This window comes from Drosophila eugracilis, unplaced genomic scaffold (assembly GCF_018153835.1).
Source record: "Drosophila eugracilis isolate 14026-0451.02 unplaced genomic scaffold, ASM1815383v1 contig_90, whole genome shotgun sequence".
Classification (NCBI taxonomy): Eukaryota; Metazoa; Arthropoda; class Insecta; order Diptera; family Drosophilidae; genus Drosophila; species Drosophila eugracilis.
The window spans coordinates 1078073-1099970 of NW_024573812.1; the positions used below are offsets into that span (position 1 = coordinate 1078073).

General features: G+C 45.6%; 5 protein-coding genes across 5 annotated transcripts; 4 read left to right on the forward strand and 1 right to left on the reverse strand.

Annotated features, from left to right (window-relative positions):
* The first annotated feature begins 1775 nt into the window (after window positions 1-1775).
* Window positions 1776-2395, forward strand: LOC108106768 (LYR motif-containing protein 2). Its single transcript, XM_017214007.1, has 2 exons — window positions 1776-1890; window positions 2075-2395. The coding sequence occupies exons 1-2, from the start codon at window positions 1852-1854 to the stop codon at window positions 2306-2308; spliced, it is 273 nt and encodes a 90-aa protein (XP_017069496.1). The 5' UTR covers window positions 1776-1851; the 3' UTR covers window positions 2309-2395.
* On the reverse strand, window positions 2330-4405 carry LOC108106765 (membrane-bound transcription factor site-2 protease). The gene is made up of 3 exons (XM_017214005.2): window positions 4111-4405; window positions 3617-4054; window positions 2330-3553 (listed from the first exon to the last, which is right to left on the reverse strand). The coding sequence occupies exons 1-3, from the start codon at window positions 4183-4185 to the stop codon at window positions 2540-2542; spliced, it is 1527 nt and encodes a 508-aa protein (XP_017069494.1). The 5' UTR covers window positions 4186-4405; the 3' UTR covers window positions 2330-2539.
* A 184-nt stretch (window positions 4406-4589) lies between these two features.
* LOC108106766 lies at window positions 4590-5229 on the forward strand. Its single transcript, XM_017214006.1, has 2 exons — window positions 4590-4897; window positions 4951-5229. Exons 1-2 carry the CDS (start codon window positions 4682-4684, stop codon window positions 5134-5136), a joined length of 402 nt encoding a protein of 133 aa, XP_017069495.1. The 5' UTR covers window positions 4590-4681; the 3' UTR covers window positions 5137-5229.
* Window positions 5230-5595: 366 nt separating this feature from the next.
* On the forward strand, window positions 5596-12838 carry LOC108106610. Its single transcript, XM_017213809.1, has 6 exons — window positions 5596-6378; window positions 9319-10300; window positions 10368-10820; window positions 10876-11478; window positions 11667-11793; window positions 11857-12838. The coding sequence occupies exons 1-6, from the start codon at window positions 6346-6348 to the stop codon at window positions 12236-12238; spliced, it is 2580 nt and encodes an 859-aa protein (XP_017069298.1). The 5' UTR covers window positions 5596-6345; the 3' UTR covers window positions 12239-12838.
* Window positions 12839-13126: 288 nt separating this feature from the next.
* LOC108106609 (nucleoprotein TPR) lies at window positions 13127-21692 on the forward strand. Its single transcript, XM_017213808.2, has 5 exons — window positions 13127-13412; window positions 14190-20319; window positions 20374-20702; window positions 20757-20890; window positions 21167-21692. Exons 1-5 carry the CDS (start codon window positions 13262-13264, stop codon window positions 21458-21460), a joined length of 7038 nt encoding a protein of 2345 aa, XP_017069297.1. The 5' UTR covers window positions 13127-13261; the 3' UTR covers window positions 21461-21692.
* Window positions 21693-21898: the final 206 nt, after the last annotated feature.

Genomic DNA, 21898 nt, shown 5'->3' on the forward strand with positions numbered 1-21898 from the left:
TAAACTATAAGTTGTCTTTTAAAAGTGAGAAATTTAAAACCCGTTTGTATTAATTTGATATTTCTAATAAATATACGATATAAATATACGTATATAACAATTAAAGGGATGCTTCCAATTAAAACATAAAATCATTTAAAAAGAAACAAATTGAATTGTTATTTATTATAAATAGAGCTCGCATTTTCTCACAGTGCAATGACTCAAGAGAGCAGCGCAGACGCTGGCATCTCTGGCGGATGAAAACGAAAACGAAATTGCACTCGGCTGCAGCGCGAGATTCTTTTGCATAATTTCCTATATGTAGGAGCATTGGGCAGTTAAAAATAAATCGCACCGCTTCACCTGCCTTCGTTTTGTTCTGCCTCGGATATTTATGTTATGTCCAATTTTTGTTTTAATTTGCACAAAATACTTGTGCTGGTGGGGAGAAAAACGCACTTGGGGCAGAGATCAGAGAAATGGCTATGGGAAATTAATGGGGAGCAACTTAAGTAATGCGAGGAGAAAATGCATTTTGACAGCCAGAAAGGTCGTATATGGCGTACCGAGGATAAATAATATCGAAATTGATCAACCGTTGGCTTGTATTTTGTATGGGAATTTCGATCTTTTTTTTTAATATTAATTATGTCTTTTATAAAATATGAATTATATCATAGAAATCTTGTACAAAGAGGGAAATAGGATCGGTTCCAACTTTTAGAAAAATATTTTGAATATTTTGTTATCATTATCAGTGATTTGCCAACCATTAACTTTTTGCAGTGCAGTACCAGGCGATATTGCTGGCTCTGAATTTTAAATTAAATAATTTCTAACCTGGGTGAATCACTTACTCTCTATAGGGCCCAACTGCTGGCCAACAGAGAAGCTATTGGTAACTGTAAGTGACCATGGTACTGGGTCTGGAAAAACAGTTGGCAATTCTATCAATACGACCGGTACTTGGAGGAGAACTTACCACAAGCCGATGCCAAGTACCAACTATCAGGAGATAATGCCAGTCCCTTTCACGACTATTGTTCTTGACGGTTAATAACCGAAATGACCGAGGAAACAATTGAATCGCTTAAGTAGAACATCATAATCAGAGAAGAAACAGAGGCGAAGCAGCTGGCGTGCCAATCAAGCAATGTATTCGTCTAGATAAATGTGGCACTTAATGCCGAGACTTTAATTTAAATTGAACACGAGCCAGATAAATTTAGTGTTAGATGTCACTGCCTTCGTTCCCACGCCGCATCAATGCGCAAAAACATAAGTTTGTTAAGACATTACAACAATTTATTTTATTTCTGCGACTGACTCATTAGTGACAGTTGATGAAATTTGCAATTTAAACATTAATTGCCTTTGACTTTTGGCTACAGATTGTTTCCCTGCCACGAAAAAAGTAGATCGCCTTAAGTGCAGCCAAATCTTAGTCTCCCAAGATAAGACAAATGTATATCAAACATTATTAACATTATTTTCAGGTGCGTAAGTGTATATTAATACAAATAAATCATGGTAAATTATGTTTCATAATACTATTACATTTAATCAGCAATTAACGGTTACCGCCAGAATAAAAGATTTCGGTGTATTCACTTTTAAACGCACAAGTTATATTCAAATAGAATTTTAAATTGTAACGTGCTTTTATAAACGTAATGAACTATCGCCAGAGTGCGAGCTCTAGAAAATTGCTCTCATCTCTAAAAAATTAAGCAGCTGGCAATCAGCTGTTCTTGTTTTCATTTTGCTTAATTGGTTACAACAATTTAAGAAAATGGATAGCAAATTTTATTAATAATAAAAATAATAATTATCATAATATAATAAGCAAATAAACTTTTAAAATCTGAAATGTCCAAGTTACCAAAGGCATCTCTTAGTTTAAAGCAGGTACGCAGAGTTATAAAAAGCTCTTTTTTAGTTTTGAATAAAGATTATGCGAATTTGATTCCATAATAGTTAAGTTTATGAGTTGATCATAGTGTATAAAAAAAATACTATTCGGAAATCATGCCAAATTATAAATCAATTTCCAGAAATGTTTCATTCAAATTTTTTAAAATTTTTACCTCAGTTTATGCTGCGCCAGGAGGTCTTGAAGCTCTATCGGGACATCTTCCGTACCATTCGCCAAGTTCCTGACAAAAGCAGTCAGGTAGAGTTGAGATCCTGGGCGAGACACGATTTCCAGACGAATCGCCATCAGAGCGACGAAGTGGCCATAAAAATGCTCATCCAGCACGGCAGACGCAGCCTCACAGAACTAAAGACTAGCCTCCAATTGAGTGGAGTCAGCGAAGGCAAATAGAAACAATATTAAAGAGAAATCTTAGCTTAATTTGATTTTATTTTTGAGCTCGACAACCGTACGAAAATAAATACGAGTTAAGACTAAGGACTATGACAAAAAGCTTTCGAATCTTAGAGGTGCTACAATTCGCTGTGTTTTCGTGTGTTTCGTGGAGGTGAAATAGCAGTCTAGCGTCTTTGGAGGGAGTTGGACTCCGAGGTTCCATAGAACAGTTATCAATATCAGTTCCTAAAGCAGAGGTCGCAAAAAACTCAGCCAAGCCACCTTAATCAGAGCCAATCCAAAGAGCAGAGAGCCCACGCTGGTGATGATCACCGAAATGAGATCCCTCTTGGCATGCTGATCAACTCTGCCCACCAAGAAGCTGTGAATCACGGTGCTGGTAATGTGGGCGCCATCGAAACCGAAGCAGGGAATGGCATTGATTAGGGCCAATCCTATGCTGAAGACCACATTATACTTGAGGAGCAGCAGCCATGCATCTGGCCAGGCAGCCTTCACAAAGGAGTATCTCGGCACAAATGCGGATACCTCTACTGTTCGTGTGACATCCCACGGATGACCCACATAGATCACCGGCGGCAATTTCTCGCCGCGTAAATTCTGACGCTTAAACGTCATTATGGCAGTGATATTCCGTATCAACGGACGCAGGCAGAATCCCTCGTTGCAGACCCCCGAGGAACAGTGCTCGGTAACTTCCTCCACAGTTCGACGCACATTGAGACACACGTGCTGCGGCAGCTCTACGGGCACATCTCCATTGGCATCCTCCACCACCTCGAAGCAGCTCACATTGGGATTCAGTTCATCACAGCACTGCAGCTGTCCATCAATGCTGTGATGTGAAATTGCACTGCTCTCGTCGTTAAGCTGCACGAATTCTGCACTCACACAGTAACCTGGCTTCAGTTTTAATGAGTTCTGCAGGCAGGCCACCCAAGACTCCTCACTGTTCACCGGACACCCGTTCACTTGGGTGATTTGGTTGTCCACCTGCAGGCCGCGTTCTCCTCGCAGCGGAGATTTTCTTGTTAGTTCAGTGACCACAACGTGTTGGTTGTAGGCGTAAAGTGGTGACATGGTAATGCCCACCGTTGAGATTAGGAGGTAGCATACACCAGCAAACACAAAATTGTGCCAGATGCCGGCGCACAGAACGCGTAACTTGCGGAACCAGCGCAGGCTGTTAAGATGGTCGTGGGAGAGCTCCGTGTATGCCAACGGCAGGCAGAAGATAAACTGGAAAGTAGAGGAGTTCATTAGCACATTGTCATCAAATGCATACCCAAAGCAAATTCTCACCTTAATCCCAAACCCTGTGACGGGAACCTCCTCCATTACGGCAGCCAGGGCATGGCCCATTTCATGAACTACCAAGCAGAGCACTAATGTGGTGATATAGTAGCCTATCTCCTCAAGCGGCAGATTGACTCCCGGCAGCAAAATCTCCAGCTGTACCGGCACTCCAACGGCCGAGGCTGCGGATGAAGAGCTGTCCTGTTCGCCACTGCTGAAGATGGTTGCTATGAGCAGGATGAGACCAATCGGGAGCAGCGAAAAGGTGACTAGGACACCCGCATTGAAACTGGTAAGCATTACTCTACGCGTACAGCTGTTCCCAGCGGATCCCCACCGGAGGAGAGTTCTATTAAAGGCACTCGTATGCCAATGGAGGCTCAAAAAGTTGACACTCAGTCCGGTATTCTTGAGGAAGGCATCGTATGGATAGTGCATGCAGCTCTACGGTGTTACCATTTAATATTTAAATAGGGTATACTGGATATAATAGAACGCACCTTAAAGAAGCGATCGAAAAAGTAAAGAATGCCATATAACGAAGCCAAAACGATGAGGAACAACAACGGATCCATGATTTGTGCACTCTCAAGAGGTCATCGATGTTATGGTCTGATAATACAGGTGTATTAGAACCTATTTCGGTGGCAGGACTGCTTGTTGGCCTCCCTTCCGCCCGGGAATCTTGCCCGGAAACGTGATTATCCGGTGCCTAATCGAAGAACTGACACTACTTTAAAATCCAGACCAGAAATCAACATTAATCACGTCTGGAAATCTTGTGCGCAATTTAGTCTGCGTAAAAAATATAAATACTAAAAGCTAATCGCAAAAGGGTTAACACTTTAATCGATAGTTGCTTAAAATATCGAAAGCTACAGATATGTGCTGTCAATATGCGCGGTAAAAGTTTAAAAATTACCAGATAACATGTTAACTGTCAAAAACCAAATAACTTATTTCAAACCTATCAGAAACATAAAAATAGTAAAGAAAAATGAATTCCCGATAATCTTAAAATTTAGTTTTCGAATATCAATAATATGAACCAAAATAAAAAATACTTCCCAAATGAGCGAACACGAATTTACCTATAGAAGACTTTTGCCGACAAGCCGGATGGTCGTCACTATAATGGCCTGTATATCCTTCATGTCAGGTTTATTCGCCGGTTACCTATTCATGACCACTTCTTCGGGCGTTTCTGAGGCAGTTAAAATTGTTTGGACCACTGGATCGGCCTTCTATGCATTTGTCTCGCTTTTGCTAATAATTGGAGTTTGGAAGGTGCTAACTTATTCAATTAAGATCATCTATCTAAGAATCCTTTCACTTCACAGCTAATTAAATGGCTGATTTATCCGTACATGTGCCTGCTACTCATGGCAATCGCTGTCTACACGATAATCCTACAGTGGTTATTCAAGAATCTTCCGGTTGCCGTCCTCGTATCCGTGGCTATCAGCTTTATATTTCTGGGAGTGGCTTTGCACATGACAAAAAGTCTGGAACAAATTCGCAGATAAAATACCACCTAGCTTTAGGAAGTATTCAAAATTGTAAAGGTGGAATTTTTGATTTATATAAAATTTGTAGTGTAATTAAAGAGTGACATATTTGAGAAATTGGTAAAAACTTATGTGATTAAAACAGAAATACAGTATCAGGAGTCCCATTAACATTTGTTTCTTTAATTTCTAGTTCCCGCAAAAAAGAAGGTTCATTCATCAGCTGTTGTCAGATATTAAAGTGGGTGGTTTTTCGTGAGGTGGCATTGTAGGCAACAAGCGGCCAAAAGAGCCTAGCAAAACAAAACGAAAGATGGACAATCGGAAGGAAGAGAGGACCTCTCTCTCTGGTTTTTCCTTTTTCTATCAGTTAATCCACCTTCACCTAGCTCACCACAATTGAGTTGGATTTTCCACAGTCCTACAGAGGACACGAAAATCATCAGTTTAGTCGTCAGCTTGAGCAGCAGCAGAGCAGTCGCATCCGCCGAAGAGGGCAACAAACGGAGAGTTTCAAAGGAAAAAAGGGTTCTGCAAGGGTTTTTCCCTCTCAAAGAAAGTCTTGGCCAACTTCTGGAAAATAAAGGCACATCTTTGACTGATTTAAATGATAAAAACGATCGAATTGTACATGGAGATTGGTTAAACTTAATACAAAGGACTTCAGCTGGAATCTGGCCACATATCGATTTGTTCCAAAAACTGCATATTCGCCAAAGAGTGAGTGAGAGAGAGAGAGAGTGCGCTTGTGCTGAAAACGGTATCGGAAAGGGGCGACAAGGAAGCGGAAACGGAAACAGCTGCTGCATAAACAAGAATAAAAGGGGAACTGTGTGTGTCCTATTAACGCATCATGACGCCCGAACAGCAAGGATATCGCCCCTAAGAAAACCCATACAAGTTCCTCAAGGAAGCCATCAAGTGAAGAAACTTAACGAAGAAATCAAAATCATAAAGAAACATTAAAAGTAAACCCATCAAAACGAACCCGCAAAGGATTCAGTGCCAAAGGAGCCGGTGCGGCAGAAGCAGACGTAACAGCAGAGTAACTAAATTGGGCCAACCGGTGAAGGCCCGCGAACGTCAGCTCTTCAGGATTTTAAGGACCCAAAGCAGAGGCAACCCAATGCATTTGGGTGCACAACAACAACGCCCCAAGCAACAACAACAACAGCGCGAGCAACAAGAGAAACATCAAAGGCGTTTCACGTTCAGTAAAGGACGGCAATGTCGTCCCTACAGCGTGACTGGCATTTACAGGTGAGTGGTAGTAGTAGTAGTACCCATCCATCCAGCAGCACATTCCTTTCGCATCCTCTTATCCTTTCGGGAAGGTCAAGAAACTCCCCTTTCCCCCGTTACCAATTTCCCATTTCGTTGGATTCTGGGGAGTGGGCCAATGGCAATTTTATTGAGGTAGCTGGAGTTTGAGTTCCTTTGGTGAGCATGCGCAGTGGCCAACAGATAAAAGAGTCTGCCTTACTAGTACGTAAACATTGTAAGCGATACGAGAATGGGTCAACGTCACAAAGCGCATCCATCATAATCACTATCGAAACGGGGACAAGGAAGTAAACAAAGCGTGGCCCTGACTGCACAAAGGATGCAGTTAGCAGGGGTTACACTAAACCACATTTCATTCACATATAAATCTTAACCAGAAAGCTAAGAAAAATGTAGTACGATTTGGGTCAGGGTCTTTCTAAGACTTAGTAATAACGCAGGTGTTTGGAAGAACAGCAGCTTTTCAAGGTAATAAACTATAAATTTTTAGAACCTTTAATTCCCCTTATTCAATCATTTAGTGACTTTAACCAACTTACTTATTTTTAACCAATTTAGATTGCCATTGGTTTGTTTTTGTGAATAGTGCACTCTTACACAATTGTCCTGTTGATTGCATAAACTGTTTGGCCTACTTGGAGGCCTCTGTGACCTAATAGCAATCTTTACAGAGAACTGGCCATGGCTGCCTTCTATCCTTTGTTCAACAAGTTGTTAGTGGTGCGTTGAATCCACCCCAAACTAACAAACTAGCAAACTAGGGGCCACCCTTCTCTCACCTTGACCGCTTATCGTACAGGCGCCCACACACGAGCCACACTAACTTGGCCCGGGGGAAGGTTCTTCCGTTTCATTAAGCCCGGCCAAAGGCCTTGAAATGTTAGAAAATTGAAAACAAACAGCGATTGCAGAGCTACCCCAGCGTAAGCTCACTGACAGCTTAAGCCGGATACCAGTTGACAGCAGGAGGCGGTCCTGGCGCCCAGGATATGCTACAATGGTAACATACCAGGCCGACTTGCGCTTTGACATTCGACAAGGTCACAAGACTATGGATGCTGTGACTCATGCTCTTGTGGGGGAGTTGTCAAATGCCAAGAGTTGGCCAACCCTCATTAGCCCTGTCAGATATTTCACAACACGTTGCATTCGTCTTTGAATGTTGCATGCCTATTATTTGGCATTCGCTATGGTTATTTTTCGCCATCAATATGGCAGGCAGTTCATTAGCGGCACGTTCACGAAATTCGACACACGCTACGTCAGTTTCACTGTACAAAAATATTATATAATGAGTTTATCTAATAAAGAAACCTAACAACTTAAAATGAAATTAAAACTTAAAATTAAGAAAATATTTAAAATTAGGAATTAGTATTTATGATTAAATATCTATTTTGCTATGTTATTTTCTCATATACTGAAAAAGAAAAAATGAGTACGTCACCTGTTTTATATAGCAAATGAGTTAACCCAAGGCCCCATCAACTTTCCAATGGGCTTACGCGCCGCATACTTGATGTTTGTTGCACAACAGTATATCAAATTACGTATACGTCATGGCGAATACCAAGAAATAGGTATGAGAAGGATAACAAAGTGCTAAACAAAAAGCTTTTAGGAAATGAGTTAATGGGAATTATTGAAGATTAGGTTTAGATAATGTTAGCACATACATATTTGTAGGTGCAGGTAATTCGAACCAATTAGGAAAGTGTTTCAATAATCAAGCAAAATCTATAGGTTCAGGTACAAAAAGAAATTCAATTTTATTTATAACTGAAATATTATATATTAAATAGTTGTATCAAATTCTAAGGGTTGGCCAAGTTAGAAAAAATCCAAAAGTATTCATTTAGTTCATATTCAATCTGTTCGCCAATAATACCTAAGATCAACATGCAAAATCCTTCATTTGACTGCATTTCGAATTGCGTATTCCTTCGAGGGCTTAGCAGAGCTTAGTGCTTTGCCTTTCGGCGTTATCAGCATGGGTATTTCCTGGCCATAGCCTTGGGTTCGAACATTGCATCAGCCTTGGATTGGAGCGAATTACCACTCCCCCGTTCGCTGCCAATCGAACACCCCCATCAATTTCCGGCAACAAAGACAGACCCTAAAAAACAAAAAGGCAACCGCAGGCCAGACCGCCCCCAACCGCCTTGCACTTGACCCTGAATTGTTGGAGAACGGCAGTTTTTAGTTGGAGGAAGTGGGAGAGGATCCCGCAGACAAATGGAAATGGAAAATGGAAAATTCCCAGACGTCATGCTAGCCCGAAAGGCACAGCATGCACCTTGCAGCTCGGCATCGATTTAACAAAGTACATATAACAATATAAGCAAACATGAAAATCCGCTCGGTCCGCGGGTAATTACAGGCCCCCCAAAAAGGAACGGAAAAAGGGGGAGAAAAGCGGGATGTTAACTCAATTAAACAAAACGTATTGCATATATTAGGGCGCTGCAGGGATATCGTCTTCATAAGACGAAAAGGTCGCGTGTCCTCCTCGCATTTCATTTAGCAATGCAAATTGGGCTAAGTTGTTGCTTCCTTGACCCGCCCCTTCAGTCGATTTGTCAACAGACCCGGATTTATGGCAAGTTAACCCATTTTTTAATGGTACGGAATGAAGGCGGAATTTTTGATGGATGCAAATTTGCGACATTTAACTCATTATAATAAGTGCTTGATAAATACTTTTGCAAATTAAACTTTGTCAATTTAGCGGTGACAGTTTATTAGGGATTACTAACAAAAAGGTCATGCAATGGGAATATTAATAAGTGTACTTTTTTTCTCGGGCTTGATAAGCCGAAGAATACCATAAATATTTTAGAAATTAATAAAATTGCTTCTTACTCTTCTCCCTTACACTTAACAAAAAACTTATAAAAACCAAAAAAATATTCGCAGGGTTCCCGGGGATCGGTATACTGCGCGAGTGAACCGGACCCAGCTGGTGGAGTCCAGTACGAGTCGGGAGGGCGCCTTCTCGACACGAACCAGGTTGAGGGCACCGGCGGAGGAGGAGCAGGCGTGGATGTTTCCGTCGGAGGCGTGGGCCTCGAGTGCGGCTCACTGTTCTCAGTGGTGTCGGCGCCACCGGCTCCACTGCCCGACATCATTGTGCCCACCGAGCTCGATGTCAAGCACATGGAGTCACTGGGCATGCCCGCCGCCTTCCGGTCCGGATGCTGCTCACCCAACGCCTCGCCAATGCGTCGACCCGCCACCCTTAGCCTGGATACCCAATGCTGTCCCAGAACCCTGCACGCCAGCCTCTTGGAACACCAGATCTCCGAACTGGAAGAGGACGACAATGAAAACCTGCTGACCGTATCCAGCATCACGGCACGTCCGCTGATCGCAAAATCGCACGAGCTTCGCAGTAGTCGAAAGTCCGGTTCCGGTTCTGGAACAGGTTTAAATACGGCACGGAGTAAGTGCGTCCGCAGGGCCAAGGAGCGAGAACGGGAAAGAGTTGCCCTACCGAAACGAAGCAAGCAGGTGGCCAAGGATCGGGACTCCTCAACGACCACGACGGAAAGTGGTAATGGCAATGTGGAGCCACCGGATGGTGGTTATGGCTGGTTTATCGTCTTCGGTGCGTTCTCCGTGCAGTTCTGGGTGGCCGGATTGGTCAAGTCGTATGGTGTGCTGTACGTTGAAATCATGGAGACGTTTCCCAGTTCCACGGCCACGGTGGCCTCCTGGATTCCAGCGATCCTATCGGCTCTTTGCCTTGTCCTTGCTCCATTGTCGAGTGCCCTGTGCCAGCGATTCTCCTGCCGGGCAGTGGTCTTCGTCGGCGGCATCTTCTGTGCTATGGGCATGATACTCAGCTACTTTGCCACCAGTCTGCTGCACCTGCTTTTCACCTTTGGCATACTTACAGGTGAATTGAAGATAGTAATTGCCCTTTAGAAAAAGTTTATCATGAAAGTTTCATATTTCTTGTACAGGAATTGGTGGAGGACTCTCGACAACTCCGGGCATTGTAATAGTGTCCCAGTACTTTGATAAGCACCGTGCTCTGGCAAATGGCATCTGCGTTTCGGGCACCGCAGCTGGTAGCTTCATCTTGCCCGTGCTGATAAAGCACCTTGCGGAGAACTGTGGTTTCCATGGCACCATCCTCATCCTGGGCGGCTGCATGCTGCACGTCTGCGTCTCCGCTACCCTGTATCGCCCAATCAGTGCTTATACGGATCAGGACTCGGGGCAGGGGCAAGAGGAGACAGCGAAACCCCTCAACGAGGATATCAATCCGAGTACCACGGGCATACTGACCACATCCACCTACCTGGACACCTGCGAGGTGGGTGCGGGTCATGAGCTGAGCGACAAGTTCATTGAGCATCTCTTTCTGGAGGAGTCCAAGAACCACCTTAACTACTACGCCAGCAAGCAGCCAGGTGAGGCAGATAAGTGTTCCAATGTCCTGATTACTTAATCGAATTTTTACCTCAGCCCAGGACAAATCAGCTCAGGAGAGCGACGACGAGGTGAAGGACATTATTGGTGAGACCACCTTCATCAAGCCCATGAAGAAGGTGCGCAGCTCCGGGCTACTGCACTCTGTGGAGGATCTCAGCACGGATTCCACATGGGTGTACCGCAAACACTCCGGCACGGATTCGAATCGTGGAAGTCGTCGTCGGCGCAATGTCTTTGCCAACGACGAAGTGATCTCAAAGATCCAAGCCCATTTGGAGAAACCTCTGTCGCCACCGAGTGTGGTTAGTCGTGGTCTTAGTAAGAGCATGGAGATTCCCACCCCGGTGAGCAACCTTAGTGATCTCAAGCAGCAGCCGACAGAGCAAGCGGAACACGTCATCCTAGACTCCCAGCTGGTGGAGTCCATAGATAGCGACTGCCATGGCGCCGTCGATGACGATGACGAAGATGACGAGGAGCAGGGACCACGCACTTGCTGCGAACGCATAGAGATGTACCTGGATATAAGCCTACTACAGGATCCGAGCTTCATCCTGATGTGCCTCTCCGTTACTCTTATGTCCGTCGGATGTCCCTATATGCTGTACTACCTGCCCGCACACGTTATCTCGATAGGTAAGAAAATAATTTATTTTCCGAGATCAGAGCTTTGATCAAGCTTAACAAAGGCTAAGATCAATACAACAATATCTAGATTATTCAAGTGGGTAATCTTTATCCTTTAGTGAGAGATCTAAGTACCTAAGGATATCTTTAACTCAAACTTTGCTTAGAATTGCTTACACATTTGATTTTTCTTTCAGGTTACAATAAAAGCGAAGCTGGATACCTGGTAGCCATTAGTGCGGTCCTGGATTTAATAGGACGATTGGGACTCGGCTGGCTGTGTGACCTGCAGCTCTTTGATCGCAAAAAGACCTATACCTTGTGGTTAGTAGAGAAATGTCGGGCATTTTTTGATCCAAACTAAGATGATTTTTTTTCTATTGACAGCATTTTGGGGGCCGGATGTGCTGTCTTAACGATACCCTTCGCCAAGACCTTGATTCTGGTTGGTCTTTCGGCTGCTGTCTACGGTCTTTGCCTGGGCAGTTGGTATGTCCTGATGCCCGTTCTTCTGGCAGATGTATTTGGAACGGACAGGATTAGCTCAAGCTATGGGCTAGTAAGAATGTTCCAGAGCATCGGTGCCATTTCAGTGCCCCCGTTGGCGGGACTGATGCGAGATCTCTCCGGGGACTATGAGATCTGTTTCTATTGCATGGGATCCTGTATGGTGCTAGGCTGCACTCCGCTGGTAGTGTGGTCCATACTGGAGGCCCGCAACCATCGGTTGTTTGTACATCGCGAGGAGGAGGACTGCGAGGAGGCCTAGGAATAGGTGGTTGCTAATTAGTTGGTTGCCCCCATAAGTTAATCGTGTTTTAGTAGCGATCAAATACTAGTTGAGTTCCTGAGTTTCAGAGTTCGAATGCCTCACCGATATTGCTGATTCTACCAGTTACTATTAATACTATCCGAACGTTCTCATCCCTTTAACCAGTCTTAACCAATCCATGCCCACTCGCACCCAAACGCTTGTTATCCTTTGGTTGAGCAACAGCAAAAGGATGTGTGAGAGGAGATTCAAACGAAGAAACCAAAATGTAAAACAACCAACCAACAACTGAGCACCAAAAGTTGCGCAAAAAGAACTGAGTTTAAAAGACATGAACTACAAATACCCATATATAACTTTATAATATGATAGTTACGATCCATGCCCGATTAGATGGTTATATAGGCCGACTATAGATCTAGGTTCGCATGCCCATATCAGAACGAACTCAAACGTGGTGCAGGAAAATAAGAAGAGGCTATAGCAAGATCGGTGGCTTGACTTAAGAACATCGCATTACATTACCCTAGACTTAAATTAGTTGTTGTGAGACATTTACCCAAAAAAAGGAATTACAAAATAAACACCAAATCAAGAGGTTTAAAGAGTTTTATGGGGTTAAATAGAACGAATATGAAAAGCAAATGCAAGTATTCTTATGTTTATGATTATTTTCCATTTTCTACTCGTTTTTTTTTATAAATATGGATCGTTCGATAACTTTTCAACCACAGTTATACAAGTTGGCCTGTGTGAACATCCTACACCTAATTCCCAAACAGCTGTGCATGGTCGTATAACAGTTACGGTAATCGGCAAGGAAGACATCGATATTACGAAACTGTCGATAGTATCGTCGATACATTTTTTGTTCCATCGCTACAGCGTCCAGTCACTTTATTCCATTTTTTCGCGTCTCTGGCGGCTGAGTGCAAATTTGCAAAAAACTAAGCATAATTTATATATTTCGCACCGCTAAACTTGATATTCACCACTGCTTGACAAGGACCAACTGCGAACATGGATCTCAGCGGTCCACAATCTCTGAACCAAATACTTCAGCCCGACGAGTTGAAACTCGTGCCGGAAGACGTTCAGACGAAATTGTCGGCGTATATACAAAAATTTTCGGATGAATACTGCAATAACCGAGCGGCCGCCAATCGGTTGGGTGAGTTTGTACAAGTGCCTTTTATGTATATATTGTCCGCTTTAGGTCTCCTAATACCTGTGAGTTACATTGCAAGTTTCTTAGAGACTCCCATTTTATTTTTGCCTTGCCGGCTCATTACTACTTGTAGCTTGCAAAAGAAAGCAATAAATTGGCTTGGCTCAATTTTAATCTTGGGTTATGAAATCCACATACAATCCACATTATTCTAATATACATTCACTCATTTGTTGCATTTTCATTGACATTTCGGCTTCTTGCAACCGAAAAACAATGGCTGCTGCAAGTACTTTTTTCTGCTTAATTTTTATCTGCAGGCAGTGTGGTAACACCGGCCTAGCCATTTTCCCACCAAAACATTAAATCGCCGCAATATTCAAATCTCATTTTGAAATCACTTTGCTACATGGTGGTAGATATTAGAAGTCAGAAAATCAGGTGCTGGCAATCATAGGCGTTTATGTCCGATACATGTAGGTTATCCAACATGGCCTTTATATTCCTTTATTCATTTGGATACAGCTAATGTCAAGAGTAAAAATATTTTACAAAGCCATGTCCCTATAAGAGCCAATGTTCTTTAAAGGACCCGGTCGAAAGTTTTTAAGAAAAAGAAAACCGTTTTCTTAAAAATAATTATATAATTTGTTAAACCTAAAACACTATTTCTTTGTGGCACTCCAAGTTATATTTTACAAAATAGTTTAAACTAATGACTCCATTATACTACATTAAAAAAAAGCATGGTTATTAATCATATTTTCCTTTTTCCCACAGCCGAAGCAGAGCAAAAAAGCGAAGAAATGGGAAACAAAATGGAGGACTACCACGTCAAATTCAACAACTTTGAGAAAAATGTTAACGAGCTGCGCGACCAGCTGGACCAAATGTCATCCGAACGTGCTCAGCTCCTACTAACAGTTGCCAGTGCCGAGCAGAATGTGTCTCAGTTGCGTAAGGAGAAGAGCTCTGTTGTCGAGGAACGGGATTCGCTGATGAACGTGATCGAACGCCAGCAGGCCGAGTTGGAGCGGGTAAAACAAGATCTGCATACCTATCAACAGCAGCTTAGCAACGCCATTGCTGCCAAGTGCGAAGCCATAGCCCGCTTAGATGAAATCCAGAGCAAGGAGGTGGCTCTGGAGCTCAAGGAGGGCCGCATGGAGAGCGAACGTCATATGCTGCAGAAAGAGATCCAACTGCTAAGCGCAGATCTCAACAGAAACAACTCTGAGCTGCAAAACATTCGGCGTGAGCATGCACTGAATATCATGCAACTGGAGTTGCAGGTCAAGGAGAAGACCGATTCCTTGCAGCTGATTCAGGGTCAGTATGACCAGGCGATCAAGAACATCGAAGATCTAAACCGCAAGGTGGAGACACAAAACGACGTCACCTACAAGCAAAATCAGGCGTCGGAAGAGTATGTGGAGACGCTAAAGAAAGAACTCGATGCCAAGGAGAAACTTATCGATCTCTTCAAAAACACCGAGGCTGACCATATGTTCCAACGTGAGGAACTCCTACAAGGCATCGCCGAGATGAAACGCCTGGTAGAGGAGGGCGAGGAGCAGGGTGCCCAGTTACAGGCGGAAATAACAACTCTTAAGCAGAAGCATGCCGCTGAGCTGGATGAGCAAAACCAGAAGATTGAAGCTCTAAAGATTGAGTTGGCCAATGCAAACGAATTACTAAAGGCAGCTCAAGAGAGCACCCTGGAAAGCGCTATTTGTAAATTGTCCCCAAGTGCGGCGGTGGCCAGTCGCCTTATGCGCACCGATCTATCACTCACAGAACTTTACTCTATGTACGCTAAGAACAGCGAGGAACTAGAGTTGCGCAACCGAGAAATCCAGCAACTGAAACTGCAGGTGAAATCGATCCTTGGGGAGATCAGTGAGAATGCCCCGATATTGGATAAACAGAACGCCGAATACAACAAGATGAAGGAGGCTTACGGCCAGCTAATGCAAGAGCATGAAGAGTTGGCCGAGCGGAAGATATCCCTAGAGCATGAACTTGACCGGACTCAGTTCAATCTGACTCACTGCCAAAAGGAGAATAAGAAGCTTAAACAGACGCACAACGATCTTGGCCGACAGGTGTGCATGTTGCTGGACGAAGTGAACTGTCTAAGGGCCGGAGTGCCTCACATCCGCAACCAACAGTCAAGACAGCCGACCACCAGCGAGCATGTGATCAACGATAATTTGGTAACTTTCAGTTCTATAGAGGAGTTAGTCGAAAAGAATGGCCAACTCCTAAATATTTCTCGGGATCTTGCAGAATTGTTAGAGGCGAGTGAAAAGAACCAACACAAGCTTTTGCTGGAGCAATCTGAAGAGCAAGTGAACAAACTCAATGCACGTTTTGCCGAAATGGAGGTGCGATTGGCGCAAAAGAACAACACAGTCACCTCATTGACGTCCAAGTGTGAACGGTACAAAAAGTTCTATTTCGCGGCTCAGAAGAAGTTGGGGCAAAAGACTGTGGACTTGGACGACTCCAATCTTGAGCTCAACGACTCTGTGCTCGAAACATCAACGCAGTCGACCGCGAAGGCGGAAGAGATCAGCAAGCTGGAAAAAAGAGTTCGCCAGCTAGAGCAGCAGTTAGAAGAGGAGGTCAGGAAGTATGCCTCTCTGAAGGAAAACTACGACTACTACACCAACGAAAAGCGTAAAAACGAGGTTCTGGCCCAAGAGCAGTTCGACGCTATGCGTAAGGAGGTGCGGGAGCTAACCAGCACAAACTGTAAACTGATGAACGCGACTGAATTCCAGAAGGAGCAAATAGAACAGGTGCACAAAATGATAGAAACATATAAACAACAGATCGCCACTTTAGAAGAGCGCACCAAGAGTTACGAGAAGACCATAATCAAACACGAGCAAACTGTTCACATGCTCAAGGATGAGGTGATGTCCGCCCACCGTAAGCACGCAGCGGCCGAGTCAGAGGCCCACAGTCTGCTCCAGGAGAATCGCATCCTGAAGGACACAACTGCCCGTCTACAGGTCGAAAAGGAGACCTACTACCGGGAACAGCAGAGCCAATCCCTGCTCTTGAACAGTCTAGAGTTTATAAAGACCAACTTAGAGCGATCCGAGATGGAGGGACGCCAGCGCTTGGAGCAGCGTTTGGATGACACGGTACGGGAACTGTCTGCCCAACGGCGTCACTTCCAAGAGGAGGAGGAGAAGTTCCGTGAATCAATTAACGAGTTCAAGCGACAGGCGGAGACAGCTATTAAGCTGAAAGAGGAGGAAAAGCAACAAGCCGAGAAGTGGCAGGCGGAGCTTACTAGTGTCCGAGAAGAGCTTGCTCAGAAGGTGATCCAGGTCAATACCTTAAGCAAAAAGCTACAGGACAGCCTCACGCCCTCGATTAACGAGAACCCCATCGCGGCAGCTAATAAGCGAGCCCGGGAGTTGGAACTCAAACTGGATCAGGCCACAGTAGAGATACAGTCGCTTACCAAAGAGCTGGCAAAGGCTCGGGAGCACGGAGAGCAATTCTACAAGATGTCACAGAGTGCCGAGACCGAGATCAAGCGTTTGCACGATATGCACAGTGAAATGGTGGCGCAGCAGGAGGAGGAAATTAAAAAGCTTAAAAATTCCGAGGCTGAACTTAAGACCCGGATCTCCGATTTGGAAGCGGAAGCTATGCTGTCCAACGTCACCGAGCAAAGCAAAACTACAAACCAGTCTAGTCAGTTACAATCAGCCCAAGAGGAGCTTAAGAGTGTGTTGGAGAAGCTCACGGAATCTAATCGCACCATTCGCACACTGCGTAGCGAAAACAGCACGCTGGCTGAGTCGCTAAATGCCGTAGAGGTTAAATACGCCAACGGAATGGTACAGCACTCCGCGGACATCCAGGAGCTAACCCGTTACAAGACCGAATTCTATAAGGCCAACGACGAGCTCAATCAACTGAAGTCCGGTCGCGAATCACTGCAAGCCGCATACGATGAACTCGTGCGTTCCAATGAGGAAGCCAAGAAGCTGCTCGACAAGGAGAAGGAGGAATCAGAACAGCGCTTGGCCGATTTGCATGCTTTGAACTCCAGTCTGCACGATCAACTCGAAGCCCTGGCCACCAAACTGGCTGTTCTGGCCAGTCAAAGCCAGAATCCTAACACTACGCTGAATGAGTCTGTCGTGGACGCAGATCAGAGCTTAAATGCTTTTGGACTGACCGGTGGCGAAGAGGGTAAAAACAACGAGCAGCTACTGAAAATCATCAAGTTCCTCCGCAAGGAGAAAGATCTCTTCGCGGCCAAGCTGGACATCTTAAAGGCAGAAAATGCGCGTCTGATGTCGGAGCACACCATTCAGCAGAAGAAGGTGGATGAACTCAATGGCTATCTGAACCAAGAGCGTACCAAGAGCCAAACGGATGTAGTGTCGGCCAATAAGCATGAGGAGGTGCTGCGAAAGATCGAAACCCTGAATGCCATCACCGACAGCAACCGCATTCTGCGTGAGGAGCGAAATACTTTAACTCTTCGCGTCACTGAACTCACTGACCGCATCAGCAGCGTGGAGAAGGAACTTTTCCCACTGCAGTGCGCCAACAAGGAGTTGACATCGAAGATCGAGGAGATTAATGTGGAGAATTCCTCGCTGCGCACCGAAGCCCTCAGGTGGCGGCAGCGTGCTAATGCGCTTGTGGAGAAGAGCAATCGCAATCCCGAGGAGTTCAAACGGCTGCAGGCTGAACGCGAGCACCTGGCCAAGTTGCTCACCGCCGAGAAAGAGCTGACCAAGAAGCAATCGGATGAGTTGACCTTGCTGAAACAGCGCATGGACACAGAGATACCATCTCTAAACAAGCACCTGCAACAGCTTGACGAGGCTCGTAAGAAGCAGGTGGACGAATTCAGCAACCTTAAACAAAACAATGCGCGCCAAACCCAGGACATCATGGAACTGAAGAATCGCTTGCTACAAAAGGAAGAAGAGCTCATAAAAGCTAACGAAGATATAGAAACGAAAGACAAGGCCATTGCAGACAAAGACACTAAGGAGCTGCAGTTGCGCAAACTGGCCAAGCGCTACAAGGACTACTACATTGGTCTACAGGCCCAAGCCGGAGGAGCCGAGTCCGTGGCGGAATTGGAAAAGATTCGCGGCGAATTGGAGGAGGTCAATAATCAACTTCGAGCATTAAAAGAAGAACATGAAAAGGTTACCAAAGAATTCGAGGAGCTGAAGAAACGTTCAGAGCCAGAGACTGATGCAAGCGCTGTGCGCCAGGAATATAAGGCCAAGCTGGACAAACTTGTACTGGACCTTACCGTGGCTCGTACTGATTTGGCCAACCAGGAGACAACCTTAGCTGGCACCAAGTCCTCTTACGACGAAACCATAGCGCGTTTGGAAAAGGAGCTGCAGGAGAACATTGCTGCCAATAAAGACATAAATCAGCGACTTACACGTGAAAACGAATCCCTTCACATGAGAATTAATCAGCTAACCCGTCAGTTGGGATCGCAGCAGTCCACCAAACCGTCAACCAGCTCTGTTGCCGAGAAGGGCAACATCTCAGAGAGTTCTCCACGTACTGCCAACGTAAAGCCCATGTCCGGATCGGCCACAGTGCAGCAATCGGCCACCGTGACTCCCTGGCGTGGCGGCGAAACTCCTTTGGCCAGCATCCGTCCCATTTCTGTGCAGAACAGCCGCACGGCCGCTATTCTGCCTACCAGTCAACAACCTCCGGCTGGATCCAGTACGTCCACTTCTTCATCATCTTCATCGACTTCAACTACATCCGCTGCAGCCAGCGGAGGGAGCTCGGCTGTTGCCCAAACTGCTCTAGTGCCACCGCAGCAGCAGGTACACACCACTGGTAATGCCGCTTTGGAATCGATGGCCTCCTCATCGCCCACGTCCTCGCACACCGATTATATGCCATCCACCAGCTCTGCATCTGTGGCCGTGGCTGCTATTCCACCAATGGGTGCCTCATCCGCAGCGGAAAGTTCCCAGGAGGCGGAGAGCATCCAACATCCGCAGCAGAACGACTCACAACTGTTCGTGGGCGGAGCCCAGCAGCAAGTTGTGGCTCTCGTATCGCCTCGCGTGGAAGGATCGTCATCTTCATCCAGCTCCACGTCTGTACCAAATGCCACTGCTCCCAGTGTACAGGATGGCGGGAGTCAAAGCCAACAACCCAGCACTTCGGGCAGCAGCAGCAGCTCATCTACGGTGGTGAGTAGCCACAGCAGGCACACCCCATCCAGCAGCAATGTGACGACCACCCAAGCCGGCTGCTCATCCCAGGGCATCAAGCGACCACGCGACGTGGAGGGTGACTCTTCTACTACCAACGAAGAGGGCGTTCCCGAAAAAATGCCAAAGATGACAAAGCGACTTCGCGTACCCATGCATAGTGGAGAACTCTCCGCTGGACACATTGGCGATTCCGGAATGGATGCCGATCAGATGCCAACATCTTCGCAGCGCGATCAGGAGGACGACATCCAAGTTGTTGACTCAGATGACGAGGAAGACGTTCTAGCCGATGCTGATGATGGCCCCATTGACGGAGGTGAGGCTGAACAGGAGGGTTATGAGGATTCCTATGAGCAGGACAACGAGATGGACGACAACGAGGGCGCCGACGATGACATGGCTGTAGATGCCCAGGACAACAACGAAGTGGATATCGAAGAGGTGCCTGAGCAGCATATGCAAGCACAGGAGGAAAGTCAATCGCTAGATAGCCAGGCAGTCGCGACCGCATCTGCTTCTACTCAGGAGAACAACCAAAGCCAGGCCATTACCAGTGGCAGTGGCGAGTCCTCGAATCCGGTAACTTTGCCACAGGCTGAAGCATCTAACTGGAAACAGGCAGCGGCCTCAACGTCCACAGCAGCCGCTCGACGCAACGAAAGGTAGGTAAATCGATTTTCATTTATGGGCAAAACTAATTGAATTGATCTTAACAGCTCCGTTGAGATTGTGAGCTCACCGCAAGTGTCAAACTTTAGTGAGCAGCCAGCCTGCTTGGAAAACGCCGAAGTCGACGGCACCGCCGAGGTGGCCGAGGCTGCTCCGCACGATATCGCAGGACCGAGTGATGAGGGAGCTGCCACCGCCAGTTCTCCGCAAAAACAGAGTGATGCAGGAGAAAGCAGTGTCAGCGACGCCAACAAGGCAACTCACGAAGGTGATCATGCTGGGGAAGCAGAAAATGCCAGCGAGGCAGATGAGGCTTTCGCCGAAGAGACAATGGCTACTGGCCAAGAAGAAGACTCACAGCCATTAGGAAATGATAGTAAGTTAGAAAAAGTGCCCCTAAGAAACAATAACTAATAATTAAATCGTCTAGATCCAAATGTGGGCACCAGTCAATCTGAGGTGTCCCATAACCAGGCCAATCTTGCCGAGGGCAACCCCACCGAGGACAACGAGGGCGCCGATGGCGTCTCCTCTGAGGGTGAGAAGCCGGCGGTGGGTGTTGAGGTAAGGACGAATTCTTGTCCAAAATAGCAATTTCTTTGATGGCTAGATAACGGTGGAGAAAAGCAGGTTGGTCCGAGTGAGACCCTGCATGGGATTGAATCTGTTTTGAATGTTACTAATAACTCCGAGTTACGGTTTTAGCCATTTCCCACCATTCGGATTTAATTTTAACTTCGTTTTAACATTAAAAGCAAGTGCAAAATTTTCGATTTATAATTAGCTAAAAAGAAACTTGTGTCTGCGCCAACTAACGTGATGATTTTTCTGCCTTTCTAGGAGGAGGGTCGAGAGGCAGAGGCCACCTCCCCGTCGGAGAACACGCGTTTTCGGACACTGCGCAGTGCAGTTCCCACACGACGCGGTAGTCGCGCAATGATGCGGGGAGGCAGCCCAAACAATCAAAACCGGCCGCAGCGCATTGTCTGGCAAAGGGAAACATCGCCAGGAAACATGCAGAGGGACCAGATGCCGCCAGCCAATAATCGCCAATTCTCGCAAAGGTCCCGCAGTCGGCGTCCAATCCGTCGTCCATCCCCAAACAACTTCAATAGCGGCGGACGATTCCCCTAGGGCGAGGAGTTCGGCGGACCCGAAGACGAAAGTCCGCTATAGGCTGACTATAATCATTGCGTGTACGGGCCTAGTATTTAAGAATTCTCCTCGCATTTAACTATTATTAATCTAAGTAGACCTACAACTACACTTTTTACACAACATTCTTTTCGCCTGCCAAGACGCAAAGATCTTAGGTTCTTGTACATTCACCTAGCTATAGATATCCGAATAAACAAATATGTATGGTCAAAAATTTGAGGCTTTTATTCTGGTTGTTATTGGAAAATGGAATTTCTTTTATTCGCTAGACCCTAATTTTGTATGGTTTATTTCTCTAGTAAACTATATAGACTGATAATCTGGCACTGCAATTCGATGACATTGACCCTAATTGGTGTAAGCCCACAAAAAGCCTATTAATTATGCAGACCGCAATAGAAAATTAAACGTGAT